This window comes from Falco peregrinus, chromosome 6 (assembly GCF_023634155.1).
Source record: "Falco peregrinus isolate bFalPer1 chromosome 6, bFalPer1.pri, whole genome shotgun sequence".
NCBI lineage: Eukaryota > Metazoa > Chordata > Aves > Falconiformes > Falconidae > Falco > Falco peregrinus.
In genome coordinates, this window is record NC_073726.1 from 69,295,864 (window position 1) to 69,317,575 (window position 21,712).

General features: G+C 37.5%; 1 protein-coding gene across 12 annotated transcripts in view; it reads left to right on the forward strand.

Annotated features, from left to right (window-relative positions):
* ERC1 (ELKS/RAB6-interacting/CAST family member 1) overlaps positions 1 to 21,712 on the forward strand; it is a 302,298-nt gene that overhangs the window by 182,665 nt on the left and 97,921 nt on the right. For 7 of the 12 annotated variants that reach the window (XM_055808144.1, XM_055808146.1, XM_055808147.1 and 4 more), the window contains one exon: positions 14,916 to 15,076. In XM_055808144.1, coding sequence (XP_055664119.1) covers positions 14,916 to 15,076 — 161 coding nt within the window. Of the gene's footprint in view, positions 1 to 2,250; positions 2,305 to 14,915; positions 15,077 to 21,712 lie in introns of all 12 variants that reach the window. The other 5 variants (XM_055808142.1, XM_055808140.1, XM_055808145.1 and 2 more) reach the window with 1 other exon arrangement.

Genomic DNA, 21,712 nt, shown 5'->3' on the forward strand with positions numbered 1-21,712 from the left:
GTGTCGCATACTTTAACAAAAAAGAACATGCAAGTATCTTAGTAATAATCCAGGTTTTCAGGAAGAAAGCAACTATTTCTCTTCAGGCTAGAGTCAAGCTTAGCTGTTTGCTGGTAGATGTATTGAGGATAATTCTGGGTGCTGTACCCTAAGATCTTAGACATTGTTATGGAATTCACTTTCAAGAATGCCTTCTTTCCAAACATCTTGTAGCCTTTAAAAAAATTGCATGAAATAGAAATGTTAACTAGGTAGTGTAGACCACATCAAAGTTTAGACCTTCTTGAAAGGAAAATATGTATCTCAGAAAGCAGCAGGTTCTATGCTGAGAGGCAAAGGAAAATAAAATGGTATGTGATTTGATGCCTAGGATGTCATAATGTTTTGATTTCTTTGTTACAAGACACAGTGACAATTTTTATGTTCTTTGAGCACCTAGAAGCCCACAGAACTCACCATTTTGTGATGCCTGCTCAAAACGTAGAACAAAATGCATGAGGCTTACTGAATTTTTTGAGGGAAGGTTTAGAAGGAGGTAGAGTGTGTTAATTTTGTAGGGGCTAGAAGTATCTGAAGTGAGGGAAGTAAACACAGAGATGAGCATCTACAAATTTTATACACATAATGAAGGCTTGTATTAGAGGATGATCACAGGCCATCTCAGTATGGAAAGATGGGCAGAGTTTCCAAAGGATGAGTAGCTTACATTTGATTCACTAGCAAAGAGGCATGCTAGTAGCATTAACATGACCAAAGCTACAGACAAAATTCCTGCACAGATGGGCACAACCTGCACAAGAAAGACTTTTGCATAGATCCAGACACAGAAGAAATCCTACCAGAGAAGTTCAGTTATATAGATGCAGTCAGAAGAGTCTTATATTAGAGATATTCCGTAAATTAATTTCTGCAAGTTTTTAAAAGTAAACTTTAATGGAGGATTGAGTCAAAGATACTGTCAAGACTAACAAAAACATGAAAGATCTGTCCTAGATGAAAACAAAGTAAGTAGTAAGGAAGATTTCAGTCACAGGATGGGAAGGAAGACTTTTTTTTAGTGTGTTGAGCATGAACTCCTCATAGATGACTCTCCACTGTGAGCTGTTGGCAGCAAGTGTATTGTGGAGGGGAGAAGAGATAAGTCTGGGTTAGTAAAATGGGAAAATGTTGTCATAGAAATGAGGTTTTATTTATACATAAGGCATCCTAAAACAAGAATATGGAAAGAAAATAGTGCTTTGGGAATATGCACAAATTTCAGGTATGGCAGTAAAGAGGCTTTTAAAAAGGATTCACCAGCAAAGCCTGATGAAAGGCACAGAATGAGATCAGCTGGTCAGAGCCTGGTGAAAAAGGGAAATAGCCAGTGAACAGAGAGTTGGAATTGAGTCTACAATCTGAAAGGTGAAGCAAGGCATGTAAATGTGAAGCCTGAGGGTCAGTGAGCCATAAGGACCAGTGAGAGAGATTGAGAGGAGAGGAAGAGAATAAAGAGGAGTAAAATTTGTGGGGGGAAAATGGTAGAATATGGTGGGCAGCAGCACTGTGAAAAAGAAATTAATTTGGATGTAGTAGTGTGAACAGAAGTGAGGAGGAGAAAGAAGGACAGATTGAAAACAGCAGGATCAGAAGAGGGAAGAGTCTATACCATCACTGATTGACAGCAGTGTCCCACTCCAACAGGACTGCCAGCTCTGACCAGTTATGGTTTTTAAAATACAACCAACAAGGCAGCATGAAGGAAAAGCAACTGAAGTCTCTTCTTCCAGTCAGCACTGGGAGAGCTGCTGTGCCCCATTTTGTCCAATAGGGTTTTGTTTTGGTATCAATTAAATACAGTCAAGTAATAGAGCGATGGCAAGTCGCTTTTTTTCCAAGGTAGGGAGGAGACTTTCCTTCAAATGTTTTTCCATTCATATTCCTTCAGTCACTTTAAAAGAATGCTGTCTTTGTTTTATTATGTTCTGTGGAGGTTTTTTGTAGAATTATGAAATACACCTTTAGATAGCTTTAGAGTTTTAAAATGCAAGGGGCACTTTTATACACAATAGTAACGGCCAGTCCTTTGATTTCTACAAACAATGACAGGTTAGGAACATTCTTAGACCACGTATGAGCGATATGTGTGATTTTTAAAATGTTAATGTAGTCCAAACTGATTATAATTTGCTTTTAACTGCATGCTTTTTCTTTCCTCTCTTATGTTTATCTTTTTTTCTACCATTCTGCCACTTCACTGCCTGTCTGAAGCTGTTTAATGAATCAATGCATGAGGTCAACCATTTTGGCTTTAAGTGGTTCAAGGTATGAGGACATCTCATTTGTGTGTACCTCTGCCCCAGTATTTAATGTTGTTTTCGTAGTCCTGTGCTGTGTAATCCTGCCCTCCATCATCTCATGATTTATGGTTTCCTGCTATTTTACAGGCTTCAGATTTGAATTACAGTGTCCATGAAGCTACTCGGGATTTCATGGTTCTCAGATACCCGTTTCAGATTGAAATTTTGCTCTCTTTAACCCAATGTTTCAAAATATCCTGGAAGCATATATTAACTGTGGAGTCTTACAAAGTTCTTCAAGTTCGTTCTTTCTAACATATTCACCGGGTTTTGTTGGTGCACCTGCTGAATCTTGTATGTAAATATTACTGTAAATTCTTTACAGCTGTGGAGTTATGTACTACTGTGGCTGATCCCACTAGTTCAGCCCTCTAAGTAGAAGGTCGGAAGGTGTATGGAGACTTCTTTTTAAGTACTCTCCATAAAGCTGAAGTTAGGATTTCTCAGATAAACACTTCTATCACAAAATTCTTTCTATTAGAGATGGCAAAACCAAATGTGGATTCAGGCACATTTTCTGAATTAACCAAATCTGAGTTTACTTTAGTAAAGCTATTGTTATGTTCCTCGGGGGGGTGGGGGGAATAAATCAAATAATAGTTTTTCCCTGCTCAAAAATGCAATGGTAGTTTTACTTCCCTAGGAAAAAACTGCTGGAGGTCTTTGACAGAAGGCCCAGTCTTGCTCACAAATGTTCTTTCACTGTCCTGGTGCATCATACCATCCCTTCTTCGGCAGCATGAGGCAGGAGGTTTTCTTCTGTATCAATTTAGTCATAACCAGCACCATTCCAGGGCAATTCTGGAAATGTGTTTTGATCTTCATGAAAGTATAAGGCCCTTGTTGTGGAATAAACTGAAATAGAAGTTTGTTTAATTTTAAAGAGGTTAAGTATGTAGACCTGTAAATAGCTATATCTATGTTCATACATTGTGTCTTTTTATCCTACACAGGGCAGTTTTCTCTGCTTTACTTTAGAAAAAAAAGAAAAGACTGAATATTGTAATAGTAATGTATTGTTTAAATGTATTTTTTAATACTAATTCCTTTCTTCCACTGTCTTTATAAGTTATTTCAGCAGGATTTAATATTCTCTCAGATACATATTACATGTAAAATGAGTCAAACAAGACTCCTGAGAATCTCTATCACATATGCCTACTTCAAAATACGTATCTGTTTATTAAGGAGAAATAAATATGAAATAGCTTAATAATTCAACTAGAACCTCCTTCACCTCTCCTTTTTCCCGTCTCCTGTTGACCAGAATTTCCCTGTTGTAAGTGCAGAGTCTGCAGAGGTTTGAATGTAGAGTACAGCCTCAAAGAGCCTTTTGTCTCTTACCTGTAAATTACTGTACAGAAATTCTAGCCAAGTTTTGAATGATACCTCTCATTTGCACTTTCATCAGACCACCATTCTGGTCCTGTTTTCACTTTCTAGGTTACTTTACTTAGGCTACATTGTCTATAAAGTAGGAGCTACATTTACAACAGAATTATGATATATTGGATCCTTTCTATGAAGTACCTTCTAAAAATGCAAAATAAACTAAAACACATGCCATTTTTTCAGTAACCATTCTATTACTGTAATAGATCTAAAGTATTTTCTAAAATATGTTGAGTGTATTTACAAATTCTGACACATTAATTTACTTCCTACAGGTCCCTGTAAATGGAAAATATAAAGTGGAATTTCTTTTGAACCACCTACCTATAGGTGTGTTTTGAGCACCATAGAAATCTCAGAATTCTGACTGCTCTGTAACAGGTGCTGGGCAGTTTGCTTTTAATGAATATTTTTGTCTCTTCTTCTGTATCTCCTAATGAGAAGTCTGATAAACCAAGAGAATGAAGATCACCAGGGTATGGTTCAGGGGTGAAGGTGCTGTAGTCTTATTGGTTCTCACTGATTTTTCTAAGCACTTTATGTTCTCTGTGGCTGAACATCTCTTGAATATTTTCTTCAAAGCTCCTTTCTATAAAAGTCTGCCAAACTCATTTTGATTTTTGAATGTATGTCTATACATACATGTACGAAGTCATTTGTGTATTTAATTCATATCAAGTAAAAAAATCTGTGCTAAAACTTGTATTTCAATTTCTTTTACTGATACAATTTTTTAACAGCTTTCTAAGTCAGTTGTCAGCCTGAAGTATAGTCTTCCTATTGTTGTTCAAGATAGATATATTTTTCATTCTTTGGTGTGATTCTGTTCCTTTGGTTAGAGAAAGCATTTGGCTAGTTAAAGCACATTGACTGTGTGCTGTGTCGTTGTCAATTAATATGTTTCCAGCCATTTTTAGAAGCACTGCTTCTTCCTAAAGTTACTACTTCTTCCCAGGTATCAAAATGGATTATGTAGCCTCTTCCTTTAAAAATACACAGATTTGTATTGAGTCACACTGCTTGGACGGGAAGGGTCATGTTGTGTATAATTATTTCTGTATTCAGTAACATACCATTGGAGAGGTGTAACAGTGGAATTTTTACTCTTTTCTGTCTTAGATGTGTTCAGCTGTGCCAGGTTGAGGGTGTGGAAGACTTTTTTTTGCCTCCAGTAAAGAAGAATGAATAGGAAAAAAAATGATGAATAGAAAATCATGCCCAAAGACTTTGAGACAGAGATCTTTTTCTAATATTATAGGGGAAAAAAACTTCTAAATGTTTTGGAATCATAGAATTGTTTAGGCTGGAAAAGATCTTTAAGATCATGGAGTCCAACCATTAAACTAGCACTGCCAAGTCCACCACTAAACCATGTCCCAAAGCACCATATCTACACATCTTTTAAATACCTCCAAGGATGGTGACTTTGGTTTTGTTTGTTTTTATTGCACTCATTTAAGATTGCAAAATGGGCAAAATTTGATGACTTCTAGGAGAACTGAGGATTAGAGAGCATAATTAACCTCTGTTCAAAATATACATTGAGCATTTCCCCATATAAGTCAGCTTTTCATTTAATGAAATGAGAAGTACCGATGGAAACTGTTATATAGAAATTTGGTACAAATGCTGATTTTAAGATCATTTTGTCTGGATTGTTATCCCTTTTTATTGTTTAACAGATAAATACTGATTTCACATTATGCCTTTTATTATAGTCAAGTATTCTAGACAAAGCTCTGTCTTGGTATCTACCTGTTATATTATTTTCTCAAATACTCTAGACAGTATCTTATTTGTTGTGGCTCAAGAGAAAATCAGTCTTACAGATTTGATTACATTAATGTTTGCTTGGAATTGTAAGGACCCAAGCAAATACTTCTATTAATATTTGTTTAGTCCTGTGCTTTTTTCATTTGGAATTTCTTTTCCATTTTCCAGTTGTGTTCTTTAACTGTCATCTTAGATGCAAGTATGATCCAATAATATGTACATTAGAGCATTAGAGTAGTTCATTAGACTTGTACATTAGATTAATAATTTTAAAAATATATACTCTTTTTCTCTGACATAAGTAATTTTTCCCCAGAAACTGATGAAGTGCAAGAAAAGAAATTGTATTCCTTTCCAGACCATTCTTCTACATAGAACACAAAAGAGTATGAACTTGAGGCTCATTAAATTAAAGGTGCCTCTTCTGAAAGGTTTCCTACTCACACAAAAGCTTCCAGACTTTGCTGTACTGCTGTTTAGCATCAGATTGCTTCAAAGCCTTCACTGAATTTTAGCCTGAGTTCAGTTGGCTCAGTATGGTGGGATTCCTTTTTAATTATTGTGGTTAGGTTCTGCTGTTTGCTTTCTGTTAACTACAATGCTGAAGATTTGCTTCCACGTGTTGGTAGGGGTGGAAACTTTCCTGAGCTTGTCAGTGAGACTGTACTTCTTCAGTTAGCCACATGTTCAACCTTCATGTGGCAATGCATGTGCTTTCACATAATAACTGTTTTTTCATGTATTTATGCCCATGATCCTTAATGTCTTTTAGGAAAAGAGTGTTAAAGTTGTATGTGGAATTAGCATACCATTTTTTCACTACTTGTAGTGAGTTAATACATAATCCCTGAGTCTCTCCTCTTTGGAAAATCAATTTGTGCTATATAAATTGACAATCTATGCTATGGTACATACATAGCACAGTATTAAATATTTACTATGAATATTATTTAGTTGTATCTAAACTGCCTGCCATGTGACATATCCTAGGTAACCTGAAACTGTCTAAAATCCAGCAAATGGAAATCAGCATGGCCTAAAGAAGGCTTGTGAAAAACTGCTGAAATCCCAGGGCAATTAGTCTGAGCTGACAGGCTTCCTCTGGCCCAGTTGCTACTGCTGCCTTTGCAGCAATCACAGCATAGATGTACCCTAAGAAAGTTTGAGTTACTTTGAAGATACCTATGGTTAGAGTTGTGGCTGGAGTACCATGAATTAGGCATAGTTCTAGAGCTTTTTGTTTACATGTAATAAGCTGTGCTAAATGAGTGTGTGCAAAATTGTGCAGAATATGCTAAATGTGCAATATTTTAGTCTCTCTGCCTCTGAAGAGATTTTTAGAAGGTAATTTTTGCAAGATTGTTTGTTATCCCTGGTGATGGCTGCTGTGTTCCCAAGAGGCTGGAGAGATTTATTGCTAGCCACAGAAGATAAACACAAGACAGTTTCCTGAGACTATAGATCCATGTGAAGTAAAAACAGGACAGCTTCCACTGGCATGGTTGCGAAGGTTAAAAACCATAATGAGAATATTTCCTTGGGTAATGGTTCCACTTGAGGGAAATGCAGAAATAAAATTGTAATTTGTTATAATCTTCAGATACCTGAGACTACAACAGGTTTCTGTCCTCAGTAGAAATCAGAATTCAGTTTTTCACTTATTTTTTCCAGGTCTGACTCAAATATTTTGTATGTGTTAAGCAGAGATAATTATTACTTCCTTTTCAAGAGCTCTTCTCCCAGCAGTAGGCTGTTGCTTATTTATATGGCTTATGGCCCTCATTTAGGAGATAAACTGTCAAAGCTACCTTCAAACATCCTAACAGGACACAGCTGTGACTTACTCAGTCCTGAAGTCTGGCAGCTCAGGAGTTTTCTCTTTCCTAAACATCTGTGGATGTTGATTCCCCCTCCATACAAAAGCTCAGTGCTCTATGAGCAAAAAGCACTCTTGATTGGTACTCAAGTAACGTACTCCCTGACAAAGACTCCTGTATTTCTATCGTGTGGGTTCTGCAGGAGTAACATGGTAGTGTCAGATCTGATCAGTCTAATACTAATGCTCTTCATTGCCTGGAGCCATCAGTGGAGACAGTAAGGAGCAATGCAGAGCATTAACTCCTCTTCATTGTCAGATGCTTTTTTTATATGAGAGACCAACTCATGGAAACAAAGAGACAGCAGCTGCCTAAGTATCACACTTTCACAGTGGTAAGAAAATTTACATTCAACTACAGTATCCTGCAGCTTTTCAGACCAATCTTTTGTTCTCTCACTTTATCTTTATCCTCTCCTTTTCCCAATTAATACTGTAAGAAAGGGACAGTGGCGCCAGTTCTATGAAGCCACCAAAACACGGAATGCTGTCAGGGATACTGAATGTACAAAATCCTAACAACCTAAAAAACAAAGGCACCAAGGCTTAAGAAAATCACACACTAATGTAAAGAAGCACAAAGTTAATCCCTAAAATTACTGCTGAATATTACAGATGATCTGATCAGAAGACCTTGCTTTTTTCGCTGGAGAACTGATAATCCACCACTTTCACAGCTTTGACACCAACTCCCCTATTTATTGTGAACAAAACAGAACTCCTCTGTGTGCAGTTTGCCATAGTCCTCTAGTATTATACACAGTTGACCTTCACAAAAGGGGCACTGTAAATCTGGCATCGTCTTTGAGATGGAGGTAAATGTGGTGTATAGAAATATCTAAATTGTTGCGCAGTATTCTGCTATGTTTATTTCAAAGTGTCCTTAGATAGGATCTATAACTAAGGAATTCCAGCTTGTGGAGAAAGAAGGAATTTTTCATCTGTCTGCATAGGAGCTTATGGCAATGTTCATTAACTGTGGCCACACAGAACAGGTGAAGCAGTTATATAGGTTGATATGTATGGTGTACAGAAGAACAGTCTCTTCAGGTGAACATCTGTTCACCTTAGTATATCTTTATAGTGCCAACAATTACAGAATAAAAATAAAAGTTAAGGATCTTAACCCCTTACATATCTCCTTCAAAAGGGTTAGTGGTGGTGACATTGTCGTAGTAGAGAAGCCAGTAGCCATGATGCATTCCTCTGATTCCTCTGTCCACCTACAGGCATATGCATACTCATGCACGGTGGTGAATAAGAGGGGCTTGAACGGGAGCCAGAGCCTCCAGCCTGTGTGGTGAGGCAGAGCCATTCTGCTTTATACCCTGCTGCTGTCAGTGTGGCAGAGCTTTCATCTTTTCTACTTGAGAACTGTCCTTACCTTACAGACCAGAAATTACGTTTTAATTTTATCGGGGCAGGGAGTGGGGGTGATGGTGGTGTTTCTTCCTACTGCTTACTTGTTTCTCTGATATTTTTAGCTCTCAAGAAGCTATGCCTAACAGCTTTCCCAATATCTACAAGAATTTGTTCCCTTAATTCAGAATAGCCAAGAATTTAGTTAAGTGTCTTGGATATAGTCTTTAAGAGTACCTAAAGCCACCCTACTGCTTTAACGAAAATGGGGCTATGATGAAACCATAATTCATTTCCCTCTTATTTTGTGTAAAGGTTTATTAGCTTGTGATTTAAGCAAACCATCTGGTCCTGCTGGCAATCCAAGTTATGTCAGACTCAATGCTTTCTCTCTGTAATATGTTACTTGAGGCAGTTAAATTACATGCTTAAGTCCCAAGTCTGGCCTGTGCTTTTTCCATGTCTTAACATCTGTTCTGGGAAATTTTTCTGGGATCCAAACAAGTTTGCATGGAGCCAGAACTCTTGTCTTTGTCTTTTTTTTTTCTGTCTCTTTCTTTTCATTCTCTCTGTCCTGTGGTCTAATCAGTTCAACTAAGTAAAAGCTAATGCAGAAATTTGCAGACCCTTTATCATTTCAGTAATGTACACAGTGAAATGAAAAATAGTTTAAAAACTCAAGAGCTGTAGAGAAGTAGGAAACTGTCCTCTGAGAGAGTGAGTGACACTTTAAGAAATGTTAATTGTGTTTTTTTCAGTCCTTGTACTGTTCTTACTACTGACTTGTAATTGCAAGACCTTTTGTTTTGCTGGCCTAATTCATTTTGAGAAAAAAGTACAGATTTCAAGTACATTTTGTCTTGTAATGGTAATTTCTTTTTTATACAAGAAGGGTCTATGTTTAGAAAGCCAATCATTTCAAATATACAAGTTAGCCTGCTGAGGTGGTTTTGAAAATAAAATCTCTAGTGATTGATTTATATAGTGATCATGGAAAATTACTTTTTTGTGTTGGTATTTGTATCTGTATTTTCTAAAATTTCATCATTTTGTATTCAGTGTGGAGGTGATTCTCCCGCTCTACCCTGCTCTGGTGAGACCCCACCTGGAGCACTGGATCCAGCTCTGGGGTCCCCAGCACAAGAAAGACATGGACCTGTTAGAGCAGGTCCAGAGGAGGGCCACAAAAGTGATCCAGAGGGCTGGAACACCTCTTCTCTGACAAAATGCTGAGAATTTAAGTTGTTCAGCCCAGAGAAGAGAAGGCTCTGGAGACACTTTATTACAACCTTGCAGTATATAAAGGGGACTTAAAAGATGGACAGAGAGAGACTTTTTACCAAGGCCTGTAGTGACAGGACAAGGGGCAAAGGTTTTAACCTGAAAGAGGGGTAAGTTTAGACTGGACATAAGAAAGAAATTCTTTACAATGAGCATGGTGAGGAACAGGTTCCTCTGAGACGCTGTGGATACCCCATTGTTGGAAGTGTTCAGGGCCAGGCTGGATGGGACTCTGAGCAACCTGGTCTAGTGGAAGGTGTCCCTGCCATGGCAGGGAAGCTGAAACTAGGTGATCTTTAAGATCCCTTCCAACACAAACTACTCTATGAAGAAATGAATAACAGAGAGAAATGCAGTCTCTTCTGCAAAGATTATTAATCTACAGGTAGGGAAAAGCCTTATCTAACAATAACATAAAATATTTTTATATAGTTTACCAGTGATTTGCTATCCTTAATAAATATTATTTAAGCCAGTCATATACATTTGAACTATGGATGGATTCATATCCTGTCACTTGAGACTGGAAAATTTTCCTTTGTAGTGTCTGTGGAGGGTGTTCTTTAGCCTTTTCCTTGTTCTTGATATGCACACAGCACATAAACATGGATTGCATTGGTCACCATTTCAGAGTAGGTCCTCTGCCCGTGCAAGAGTTTTTTCAAGTGCATAGCATTTTCCTTTTTTTTTTTTTTCCATATTGATGACTTGTCTATTGCCTCTCTTCATTTGCATAGTACCACTGTAGTGAATTGCATCATGTTACCAGCGTTCATGATGCATTTGTTGCTTGGATGATGACCCAAAATTGCTCTGCTTCTCTGAAAAAGTGTAAGCAATAGATTAAGCTCCAGAACTGTCTTTTTGAGAGGATTATGGAGGCCTTTTTCAATTTTCTGTGCAGTAGAAAAGGTCTCTTCAGGTGATCCTTTGTCACTGAGGAAGAAGTTCACAATGGGAAGAAAAAGGTAGTTGCCACTACGTTGTTGTTTTAACACACTGAAGCACATGGGGATTTTGAGGCTGCTTTAGCCTGCCTGTCTGCATTGACCTCAGGTGTTGGAGTCCCTGGGTGCTGATTTTAAGAGAAAGCTAACCACATCAGTTGATGTAGCCTTCTTCCTGGCATGCCACATCTACTACGTCTCAGAAATTTTCAGTTCTCCTTACGTTAGAGGTGGGAGTTTGAGCTTACCTAGCCTGATCATCAGTAATCTTTTCAGGAGCTAGTGTGGAGGTTAGTAGGATCCCCATTCTCATTAATATTTTGCATATTTTCACTGACTTTTGGGGAACTTGACCAAGCTCTTTGGAAGTCCCTGGCTTCACATTACCCAATGGCCAGAAAAGCTTACTGGAAACACCACATACTTGGAGATAATGTGATGCCTGTATGTCTGTGCAACAGCCTGGTTTCTGATGTACAGTTGCATCAGAGGAGCCTGAAATTAGAGTTTGTAGGAGCAGGGAGATTAGAGATGTTAGATAGGCTCCTGAAAAAGGCTTCACTTTTTTGGTATTGTCATTTCTTCTATTTCTTTACAGGCTGCCATTGACATGGTAGATGAATTCCAGTTGTATTGCCACCTTGCTTTTATAATTTCTAAGGAGATGTTCATGCTGTGTAAAAGCTTTGTCCGATGTTGACATTACCCTTTGCTGCCGCTGTGAGTTCCATACTGATCTAATGGACATAGTTTACAGTCTTTCACATAGTTTGTTCAATCTCTCAGGAGCTCTGTCCTTGAATGGAAACTTCATTCAGCTTTATGTTATTCCTTAAAGATAAGCTGTCACCTGGTCAGGTCACGTAAGACCTAAAAACAATGAAAAAAATGGTCTCCATTTAAGTTCTCTGCAGATTCATCCTGCTTAGAATACATGAAGATCTTTCAGGTTTGCCTACAGAAAAATGAATCACGGGTAAGTCATGGATAGTCAAAGATACACTCTGCTTTATTATACTACCATTTGAGCAGAGACAGAAGAGAAGCAAGCAACTCTACACCTTCTAAAATGGAAACTTTGTAGTTTTAACTGGCAGGGCACAAGCTTACCTCAGAAAATGTCAACAATATGTCTCTGTAAACATCTCAGTGTGCCATCAACTCAGGTCCTTGGCAAATATTTTTTCTTTATTATGTAATCAGCTGCTCTCAGGGGAAAAAAAATCAAGGGTAGATTTGAAGTTTTTTGTATTGGCTAATTTAAATGTGCTTTGCAAGCAGTTTGCTTCCAGTGAATATTCCTGTATCATTTCTCACGGGACTGCCTACTGGGACATACACAGACAGGTCTGCACTAAGATTCATCAACTGCCAAATAAAATGTTTTCTTTTGTAGAAGTTTAATTGAAATGATCCCATGGAATATCTATAACTTGATGAATCTGAACAATGAAGTCTTTATTGTGAATACAGTCATCAGTGTTTTGGTGGATTTTGTCTTTAGTAAATTGCATGACAAATGATACTTGCTGGAGAGGATGGAAGGTAATGATAATTCTGTAAACTAAGTTGTTGGCGCAGTTTAAAAGCCACTTGCATTCCAGCCATTCTAATCCATGATTAGATCAATTTTATGTTAACCTGGAAAAATACAGAACATAACCTCAGAATTAAAAGAATTAGGAAACAGAGCAATGAGAAAAAGGTTAAGTACCGGCAGTAACTGCTACGCTACTACAAAGTTCTCCTGCAGAGTTAGATCTGGCCACCTAGTACTAGGAGCTTTGGCCTTTAGCCTCGTGTCTTCTAAACAGCATGGAGCTGTTACGCTGCAGATCTGCATCAAGCAAACCAGTCCTTTAGTGTTAGCATCACAAGTCTTGGCGACTGGGGATGGAATGAAGGATGTCAAAAGTTTTTCAAACCTGATTATAGAAAAATGTTGCTTCAAAGATGGTTTTATCTTGGCAACTGACAGATTGACGCAGGCTGGTTTGATTGTTGCAGTTGGCTGAGGGCTTGTTTATTTGAGGTTGTTTTCTGTTATAAGCAAAGGGCTTTTGTGGTTGTTGTGCCTCTTTTATTCTGTTATAAAGGAAATGTTTATGTAGGTAATTCTGATCCTAAAGGAAGTAGAAGCTGATATACTAGAAGCTGATACACTAGTACACCTTCACTTCCCCAACATGTTGCTTTTTTTCTCTTTCTAGGGATCAGTTCCCATCCTAGTAGTATTTTTTGCTATTCATTGTTTCTGCAGGTTTTTCTTTGCATTCTTTTCTGATACATTTCTCTGTTTCGTTTTATGGAGTTTTCTCTTTGTTTTAATAGCTGACAGGGTTTCTGATCTTGTTTTGCACACTAAACACTAATAAGACAGGAAAAGTTTGGTGATTATATGCAAGCTAGCCAGTTGGGCCTGTGTGTCACTGAGATTTTCCTTTGGTTTTTTGATTGCTGGATGAATTCTTGGCTGTATGTTTTGAATAGTTTTTGATAATTACATATTTAAAATTTTTCTTACTTTGCTGGGTATAAGAAGAGTGCTTGTCAGCTGCATTTCAGTGGAGGTAGATGGAATTTCTGCAGTAAACACTGCATAATGACTATGCTAGATTTTTATAAATCTGCTAATTCTGAATTGCAGTGTTTCTTGCTCTGTCACTGATTGAGGATGAAAACCAATCTTACTATCCATCTCTGTCCTGAGTCATTAGCTCTGCCTTTAGGAGTACAGGATTTATTAAAGCAAGGGGTGGTATGTCCCATACCTTCCATCCTCCAGCACCTGTATAGCGAGTGATGTACCCAGCTCTTTTTGTAAAATCATGTTAAGTACAAATTGAGCTTAATATAATTTCAGTAATTCATTTCCAGGGTCAAACACAGGTTGATTGTTATGCAGGAATATAAATGCAATGCAGTGCTGTATTTTCATACTAAATTTATACAAATGTTTGATTATGTAGCATCTGAGCAGTAGCATCTGTGGCAACAGTAGCATCTGAGTTTCTCCCATTTGAAGCACATTATAAGGCTGTTTATGAACACTTGATTGTGATAGAAAGACAAAATCTGTATGGAAGAAGTCAGTAAAAGTAATGTGTACCATTGAGCATTACTATAAAATTATTAAATTAATACCCAGAGGTTTTTGTATTTTACATGTAGCTATACTTGAGCATTCATTGTGGTTTTGCATTTAATTAGTGATAAATTTTAACTGATACAGAACCTGCTCTGAGTGCAAAATAAAATATGACCGTGTTCATCTGTGTAATATCTATACTAGAATGTACAATCGTGTTAATTCTGAACCTTTCCCATTTGCCAAAGATATGAGCATTTTTCTGCTGTACTTGTCTGCCATCAGCAACACTTTGAATGTCTTTTATGTTTCTAAATCACAAAACATTCCTATAAGTATTTTCAACTGATACTTTGAGGGAGGTAACCTTACTTACATCTTCATGGGAATCCAGTCCTCTCCCTGTTTTGGAAAGCTTGCCTTCATTCTTAAAGTGCCTATGTAGTCTCTCACTAGGCATCATTTACAGAGAAAGTTTTTTATCCATTTGGTGTATTATCAATGTATTTTCTTTAATACCTAGTGTTTTTGTGGGCTAATTCTAACACATACAGGCCATCCTTTTATCTTTGTGGTACGTTTTCTAAAATAGAAATACCAAAGAGTTGGAGATTTTTGATTTGGTATTATAATGGTAATGTTCCAGTGACCAGACTTATGATAATTCACAGACTGTAATGTTACTTCAATTAAGCACTGAGGTACTGTCCCCGGCACTAGATGGTGTTTCCAGTCTACAGAAGTGTTACGCAGTGTACATACACTGGTAACCTTTGTGCTCAAATTTAGTTGTGACATTTATTAAGTTCCAGTTGATTACACTGTTTTTCTCTCCTCCTGTCTTCCCCCAAATGTTTTAGGTAGAAGAGCTGATGATGGCCATGGAGAAGGTTAAGCAGGAGCTGGAGTCAATGAAAGCAAAATTGTCCTCTACACAACAGTCTTTGGCTGAGAAGGAAACCCATTTGACCAACCTACGAGCTGAAAGAAGGAAACATTTGGAGGAAGTTCTGGAAATGAAGTAAGTGTTTCTTTACCTTATTTGTAGGCATGTTTTATTGATATCTCTGAGTTCGCCCCTGATCCCTGGTGTTCTGAAGACAGCCACTGCTTGAATACATCTCTACAGGTGGTAGATATCTATATACCTTCAGAAGTGACTTCTGACCAGGGATTACCTACATGACTTTCATGCTTTTGTTAGAACTCAGCAACATTTCTTCCTTCTGATTCCTTACTATTATTTGCACAATAGCATCTTCAAAGATCCTAACAATTACTGGGACATTGTTTTGCCTGTCTTATGAATGTGCCATCTTGCTTTGAGTAGTCTATTATCTACCTTAAGGTAAGACACAAGTCGGTGTAACATGACCAAAAAAAAAAAAAATGGGGGACAAGATAAACATAACGTCAGTTGGTTGTAGTGCTGAAGTCAGACTGCATATGTCTCGTCTGCTAAAGTATTTTTCAAACTTATGCAAATGATTCATTAACAGTGGAACAGAGTCTGAAGTTCTCTATCAGTCAGATTTCTCTCATCATCTTTGCTGAAGGAGGGAGGCCTGAACAAAAAGCAGCTTTGAGGAGGTGAGGAAAAGTGAGGAATTAGACTTCTGAGGCTTAAATACTTCCTAATTTCTGACCGTACATTATAGATAAATAGTTATCCTTTGTTTAGGAAGACGTGAATCCATTTAGTGCAATGATGGATAGCGCTGCCAGCAGTTCATTAGAAACACTTTCAGTTGTTTAGCCAGCCCTGAAGAGAAGGAACATTTTTATTGGCAGGACCAGCAGTGGTTCCTCCACTGTGGTTTTGTGAGCTATTATTTATTTATTTAACTTTTCTACACTAGTCTCTTTCCTTTTTTTTTTTTTTTTTATATGAAAGGGTAGAAAAACAGCTGTTACAAAATGGAAAGAGAGGTGGCTTAGATCTTGAAACTCTAACTTAGGCGTGCTGTATAAAGTGGGCCAAGCCTCCCTAGCTTTATATTCAGCTACAACAGTCTGATCTAGACCTGGCATAAGGATGTTGGAAGACTGCAGTACTTAAAAGCCACACTTTTTATTTTTAATAAAAAAATTTTATTGAGCTATAAATTTGACTGCCTTAAGAGTTGGTGTATTGGGGGATGGGAAGAATAGCTCTTAAGGTGATGTGGGAATCCAAAGCAACTGGAGATATATCCCATATCCAATCACTTGGCAGTGCTTTCTTCTGCCAAACTGCTCTGCCAAGCCTTCTCATTAAAATATACACGTAGTGTACAGTATATCCTGAAGTATATTTGGAATTGTGTAGCTCTAGAGCCTTTAATGTAACTGCTCACTTCTAAATGATGATCTCGCTTAGCTGAGTAAGTTATTGTTGGAAAGTTGTACTGAAATGTAGTATCAGGAACTGCATAAACTGGTAGAGCCATTGTACTTCAGAAGGAAGAAGAACACTGGAGAGAATGGTAACGCTGTCAGCACACGGGGAGAAAGATGGAAAAAACATTACATCCGTATAGTTAACTAGCTGAGCATGTTTTAGTCATAGTTGGTCTGTCTTAAAGTTCTATAAAGCTGCCAAAGGCATCCAAACTTCAAAAACTCACTGTCACCATGAGGCTCTGTTGCAAACAAGTCTCTACTGAGCACTCCCAGTCAATTAAATATCTTGTATTTATGTACAGAAATTCCAGTATATTCTCTGTTGCCCTACTTTTCCAGCCTATGCCTTTTATGAAAAGCACTCTTGTCATCTGTTCTCTAGTTTTGCAAAACTGTTTTTAAAACATTTCCTACTGTTGAACTGAAAAACAACATTAATTGAATGTGTGGTCAATTTTGTGATGCAGGTTTTGATATTATTAACAGAAAACAATAGCTGTTGTACATATACTGTTCAAAGATACAGTAAAGCAGTATTGTTTCCCAAGTTTTAGGGCATGCTTCACTGGGAAAAATTTGAGGGACTCAAAAGCAGCACTGGTCAAATTTGAGATTTGATAGAGGTGTAAGTCTAACAGCCTGGGCCCTGCAGTCAGCTAATGGAGCGGGGGAGCATACGGGTAAAATAGCTTAGGAAATGCTGAGTTAGGAGTTCCTAGATATGGACTGAAGGAAAGTGTTAAAGCAACAAGAGGACTCCAGAAAGTTAACTCTGGGTTTTAATAGGAAGTTGTTAGATATCATGTTAGTGAAAGTATGTATTTAAAATACTGTTTCTTAGAGTAGAACTTATGTTTACTACTGACTCTGTAACCCTGAGAAGATCATTTCACACTCCTTAGGGAATACTGTGGCACTAGAATAGCTCAAGTGTGAATTATTCCAAGGAAGAAACTTTACTCCTTAAAGAAATACTATGAATTTTGAAGCCCTCTTCCTTTAAGTCTAATATTTTCATTTTCTTTAAAAAAAAACTTTGTTGTAAATAATTATGAGAGAGGTAGATAATGGTCTCTCTATTTATATCACCAAACCTGATCCACTGTAAAAAAGTACTAGTGAACTGCTAGGATTTTTGTTTTGTTATGTTTTCTTTTAAGAAGTTCTAATGTTTCCATCATTCACAGCAAATCTTTTAAATTAGGCAGGAATAAAGTGCTGTCTACAGAGAAATCTCTGTTCTTTGTCCTATAAAAACCTGCTTAGGCTGAGCTGAGTTATAAACTGTTGAAAATCACCAGTTTTCCTTTCCTTTTTTTTTCTCCTGGTGTTGTCAGCGAATTTTGGCAGTGTGTGAAAATAACTGAGCACAAACAGTCTAATCTAGGGCCGAGCTCATGCAATTGCCAAAACTGTAGCAGCAGACACTGCACTTATAGGGAAGGGGAACAGACACTGTGTCTGCATGTAGAGCAGAGATGGTTTTTACTTTTACTTTTTTTTTTTTACTAGGCCTTTTGTTATGGTCAGAAGGACCAGAAGGTTCTTCCTAGTCATCTGCTTTGGCGTTGAATAGTCCCAGTTGGAGCATTTCTCAATCTGTTCTTTCAGACCTGGAAAACTGTCCAACAGCCCTTTCCTGAATTATGCCTTCTCTTGCTAATTGCAATTGCTGCTAGCCCTATAATTCAAGGGATGCAGACTTACATAATGTAGTTGGCGCTTCAGAGTTGAATCCTTCATCCTGCTGGCACACAACAGAAAGATTATTACTTGTCAGAGAATAATTTACTATCGTCTTTTTTCTTTAAAAGTAATCAAGGATATTACAGACGAATGAATTGTTATAACAGAACATAATTTATGATTCAAAATCAAGCTGTCAAAAAAATTCTTTTGATTTCTTATGTGACTTTACATGAGTGGTCTTTTGAATATTTATCACAGTAGTCTCTAATTACATGGATACATCCCACAGATACTGTTTTGTTTGAACCAGAGTGTAAGCGGTGATCAGAGATGAACCAGGCCTGTGTAACTTAATGAAGCTGTTTATTGTATTCCTTCCTTATTTCATCTCAGACTTGGAAGGCCTGCTGAGAGCTACATGAGGGCTACTATTCAAAATAAAATGCCAACCTGGGCAGTTTTGTGCAGGAAGACTGTTCATCCTTATCTCTGCTACAGTTTTCCTGCATGATATGCAAGACACTTAAAAATATTTGGTAGATGGTTGATAAGTCCACATGTTCATTTTCTGGCTATCAGATAAGAAAAATACACATGAACACTCACAACTAAAAATTAAGCCAGTGGAAGTTGAGGTTGTTTGTCTTTTAAGAGTTCATCCTCTCAGCAATAAAGCAGTATTATCTGGAGGTAGAGTATGAGTTGAAATTGAAAGTAGTCCAAAAGAAACTGATTAATTGGCACACGGTTTATTTGCCAGAAAAGTATTTCAGTTGGTCCAAAATGAGGTATGAAGTAATTTCAAAGTTCAACCAAACAAAAATATTTCAGGTTATGTGTACCCATGGTGAACAGAACCAGCGCACAAAAAACCCACCACTTATCAATATCCATCCAATAATAAATTGTCAGCTCATCAGAAATTGTCCTGTTGGAAATGAAAGAATTTTTTTTCTCTTTTTTGTCATTAGAGAAATTATGGTTTATGCCTGTGGTTTAACAGCAGTTCTCCAGAGGAGAAGTGATTCCTAGCTGCAGAAGTACATACATGTTCTACATGTATAAACAACTGTGTCAGTAGTTTGAAGTCACTTTGCATTTGTTGTCAGTGCTGCAAAGCAGTAACATCTTAACCTTGCACCTGCGAGGTATGGCTTGCTAGGCCCAGTGCAGACTCTTCATCATATTGAACTGGGCTATAATGTCTGTTGGCCACTTGGTGTATCAGGCTGTCATGTGATTGCAACAATGGTACCAAAATGCCTCTTATAATTAGTCAGTGTGAAATTAAATAAGCTAAAATCCCACAGGGGGCACTCCAGGTCCATATGATTTACTGTCTGGGGCAAAGCTGAACAAGTGCATCTGTGTCAGTCACTTTTTCTTTTTTTTCTATAAGCTTATGGGTGGTTTTTTTCTTTAAAATATTTATTCAGGGCACACAGTGGAAATGAACGCAACAATATCCTATTACCATTGTTTTTTCCTTTTTAATTTTCAAGTATAAATTATATATAATTATTATATATGTTTCTTTTAATTATATATGGTCCCCCAGTTACATTTTGAGTTTAAGTTATCAGAAGTTCAGTTGTAGTAGTCTGAAAAGTGAAAAATTATCCATTTCTAATTACTGAACAATACAGACATGACATTTAAATAACTGGAAATAAACTAACCCTGGAACTGCCGTTAATCTCCAAGTGAATCACACAGAATCAGATAGGAAGGCTGAAATACAGCATGCAGATGTATTTTGTGTCTGTTAAGGCTAAAGTTTATTGAAAGGCCAGAAATATATATTTTTTTTTAAACTCTACACTTCTCCTTACTGTAGTGAAACGTTAGGCTTCTCATAAATCTAATTGTAGATCTTGGATACCTTCAAATTCAGTGGCTTCTGCTGTTATTTTTTAATTCAGGTGAAAGCTTGAGAGAAAACATCATCTCTTGCACTTCTTTTCTCTTGGCAATTAAGGAATGAAGCCGGTTACCCTTTCTGTCCTTCTGCTTTATCCGTGAGCCTTTGAGCACTCAGAGACCCTCAGTGCTGTGGCAGCATTAGACAGCCTGCCGTGTCCTTTGCAGTGCAAGCCACAGTAGATGTCCTGAATCATGGAAATGAGGAGAAAAGCTTAACCCGTTTACGGGCAGCAGTGCAAGACTGTTTGGTCAAATGATTCACACAAGTGAGAGAGCTATTAAACTCAAATCTTGAAGTTTCACAGAAAGACAAACAGCAAAGCAAGGAAGGTAACCTTTAGCAAAGCCTACATAAATAAGGAGCCCCATATGAGCATACACTGAATTACATTGTTGTGGTTTACTCTGTTTAAGTATTGGGAAGTTACATTTATCTTTTGTAACTGGTTTGGTTTTGCTCTTCACCTGCCTCCAAAACACTTTTTCTTCTGTGGCTTTTTCAGATAATAAAATCTTGGCACAATATGTCACAGTCCTCTTCTGTCTTGCGATATAACCTCCATATCGCATTTTATCTTGAATTCTATGGTCCCCAAGAACAGTCTTGCAGAGAGAAAGTACTATACTATCTTAATGAGCCATGACAGGCCTGGAAGCAAGACCAACTGCTGAAAAGTACACCAGGTGGTGTTAAAGGGTTTTGTTCCACTTGGTAATTTCTAAGACTATTAATGTTGTAGGGAGGAGTTGGGAAAAGGAGGTCCAGTCATTAACTTCCTGAGAAATTAGCTACACTGTGCTCTTGTTTCCATGCCTTTCCACAGAAGATTTTTTTTTTTCTTCTGGATATGTTTTCCGGGGACTGGGTTTAGTGTAAGTGATCCCTTTGGTAGTTCTTGGAACATAGTTTTCTAGATGACAAAAGGAAATGAGACCTCTTTCAAGGGAGAATGTGAAAAATGTACCATATAGCTTCAGTGTTAAGAATGCACAGGTTTTGTTGTTGGTTGTTTGGTGGTTTTTTTTTCTATTAATAGATTCCAGCATTCTTACAGGAATTGCCATGAAAGATCTCATCAGTAGGCATCTTGGCGTACGTACAGAGAGTACTAAAATGTGTAAGTTTTTCAGGCTTACACAATCCTAGCACTAGTGAATGAATGCCCTTCTTGTCTTTTCTCAGCTTGCTAGTTCATTATTGCGAACACACTTAGAGAGCAGGTGCAGCACAAAATAATCTCTTGGAAGTCATTAGTGCACCATGTTCTTTACTGCCCAGAGGATGTTGCTTTGGGAAAAGCTTGTTTTTACCATAACCTGCATGCAGATCATCTCATCTAAAAGAATAACAAGAATTATGCTTTTTTTCTGGAAATAATTACTCAGCTAACCCAATGTTAAACTAGTAGAGGAATGGAGAGAGCAATGGTTTTATTTTTACTAACCTGTAGAACATGTTGCTTGTAAGATAGCTGTAAGGGCACCAATATACTGCCTTCTGCTAGCTAATTCTGTATGCCTTTTCCAGTACAAAACACTGCTCTTCTACTATATTCTAACTTCTAATGTATGCCTTGTATAATTAAATACATTCAGAAGTTCTGTCAGAAGTAAAGGTTTATCTGTTCAAGAGAATCTGTGTGATTTTCCCATGGGTGTATGA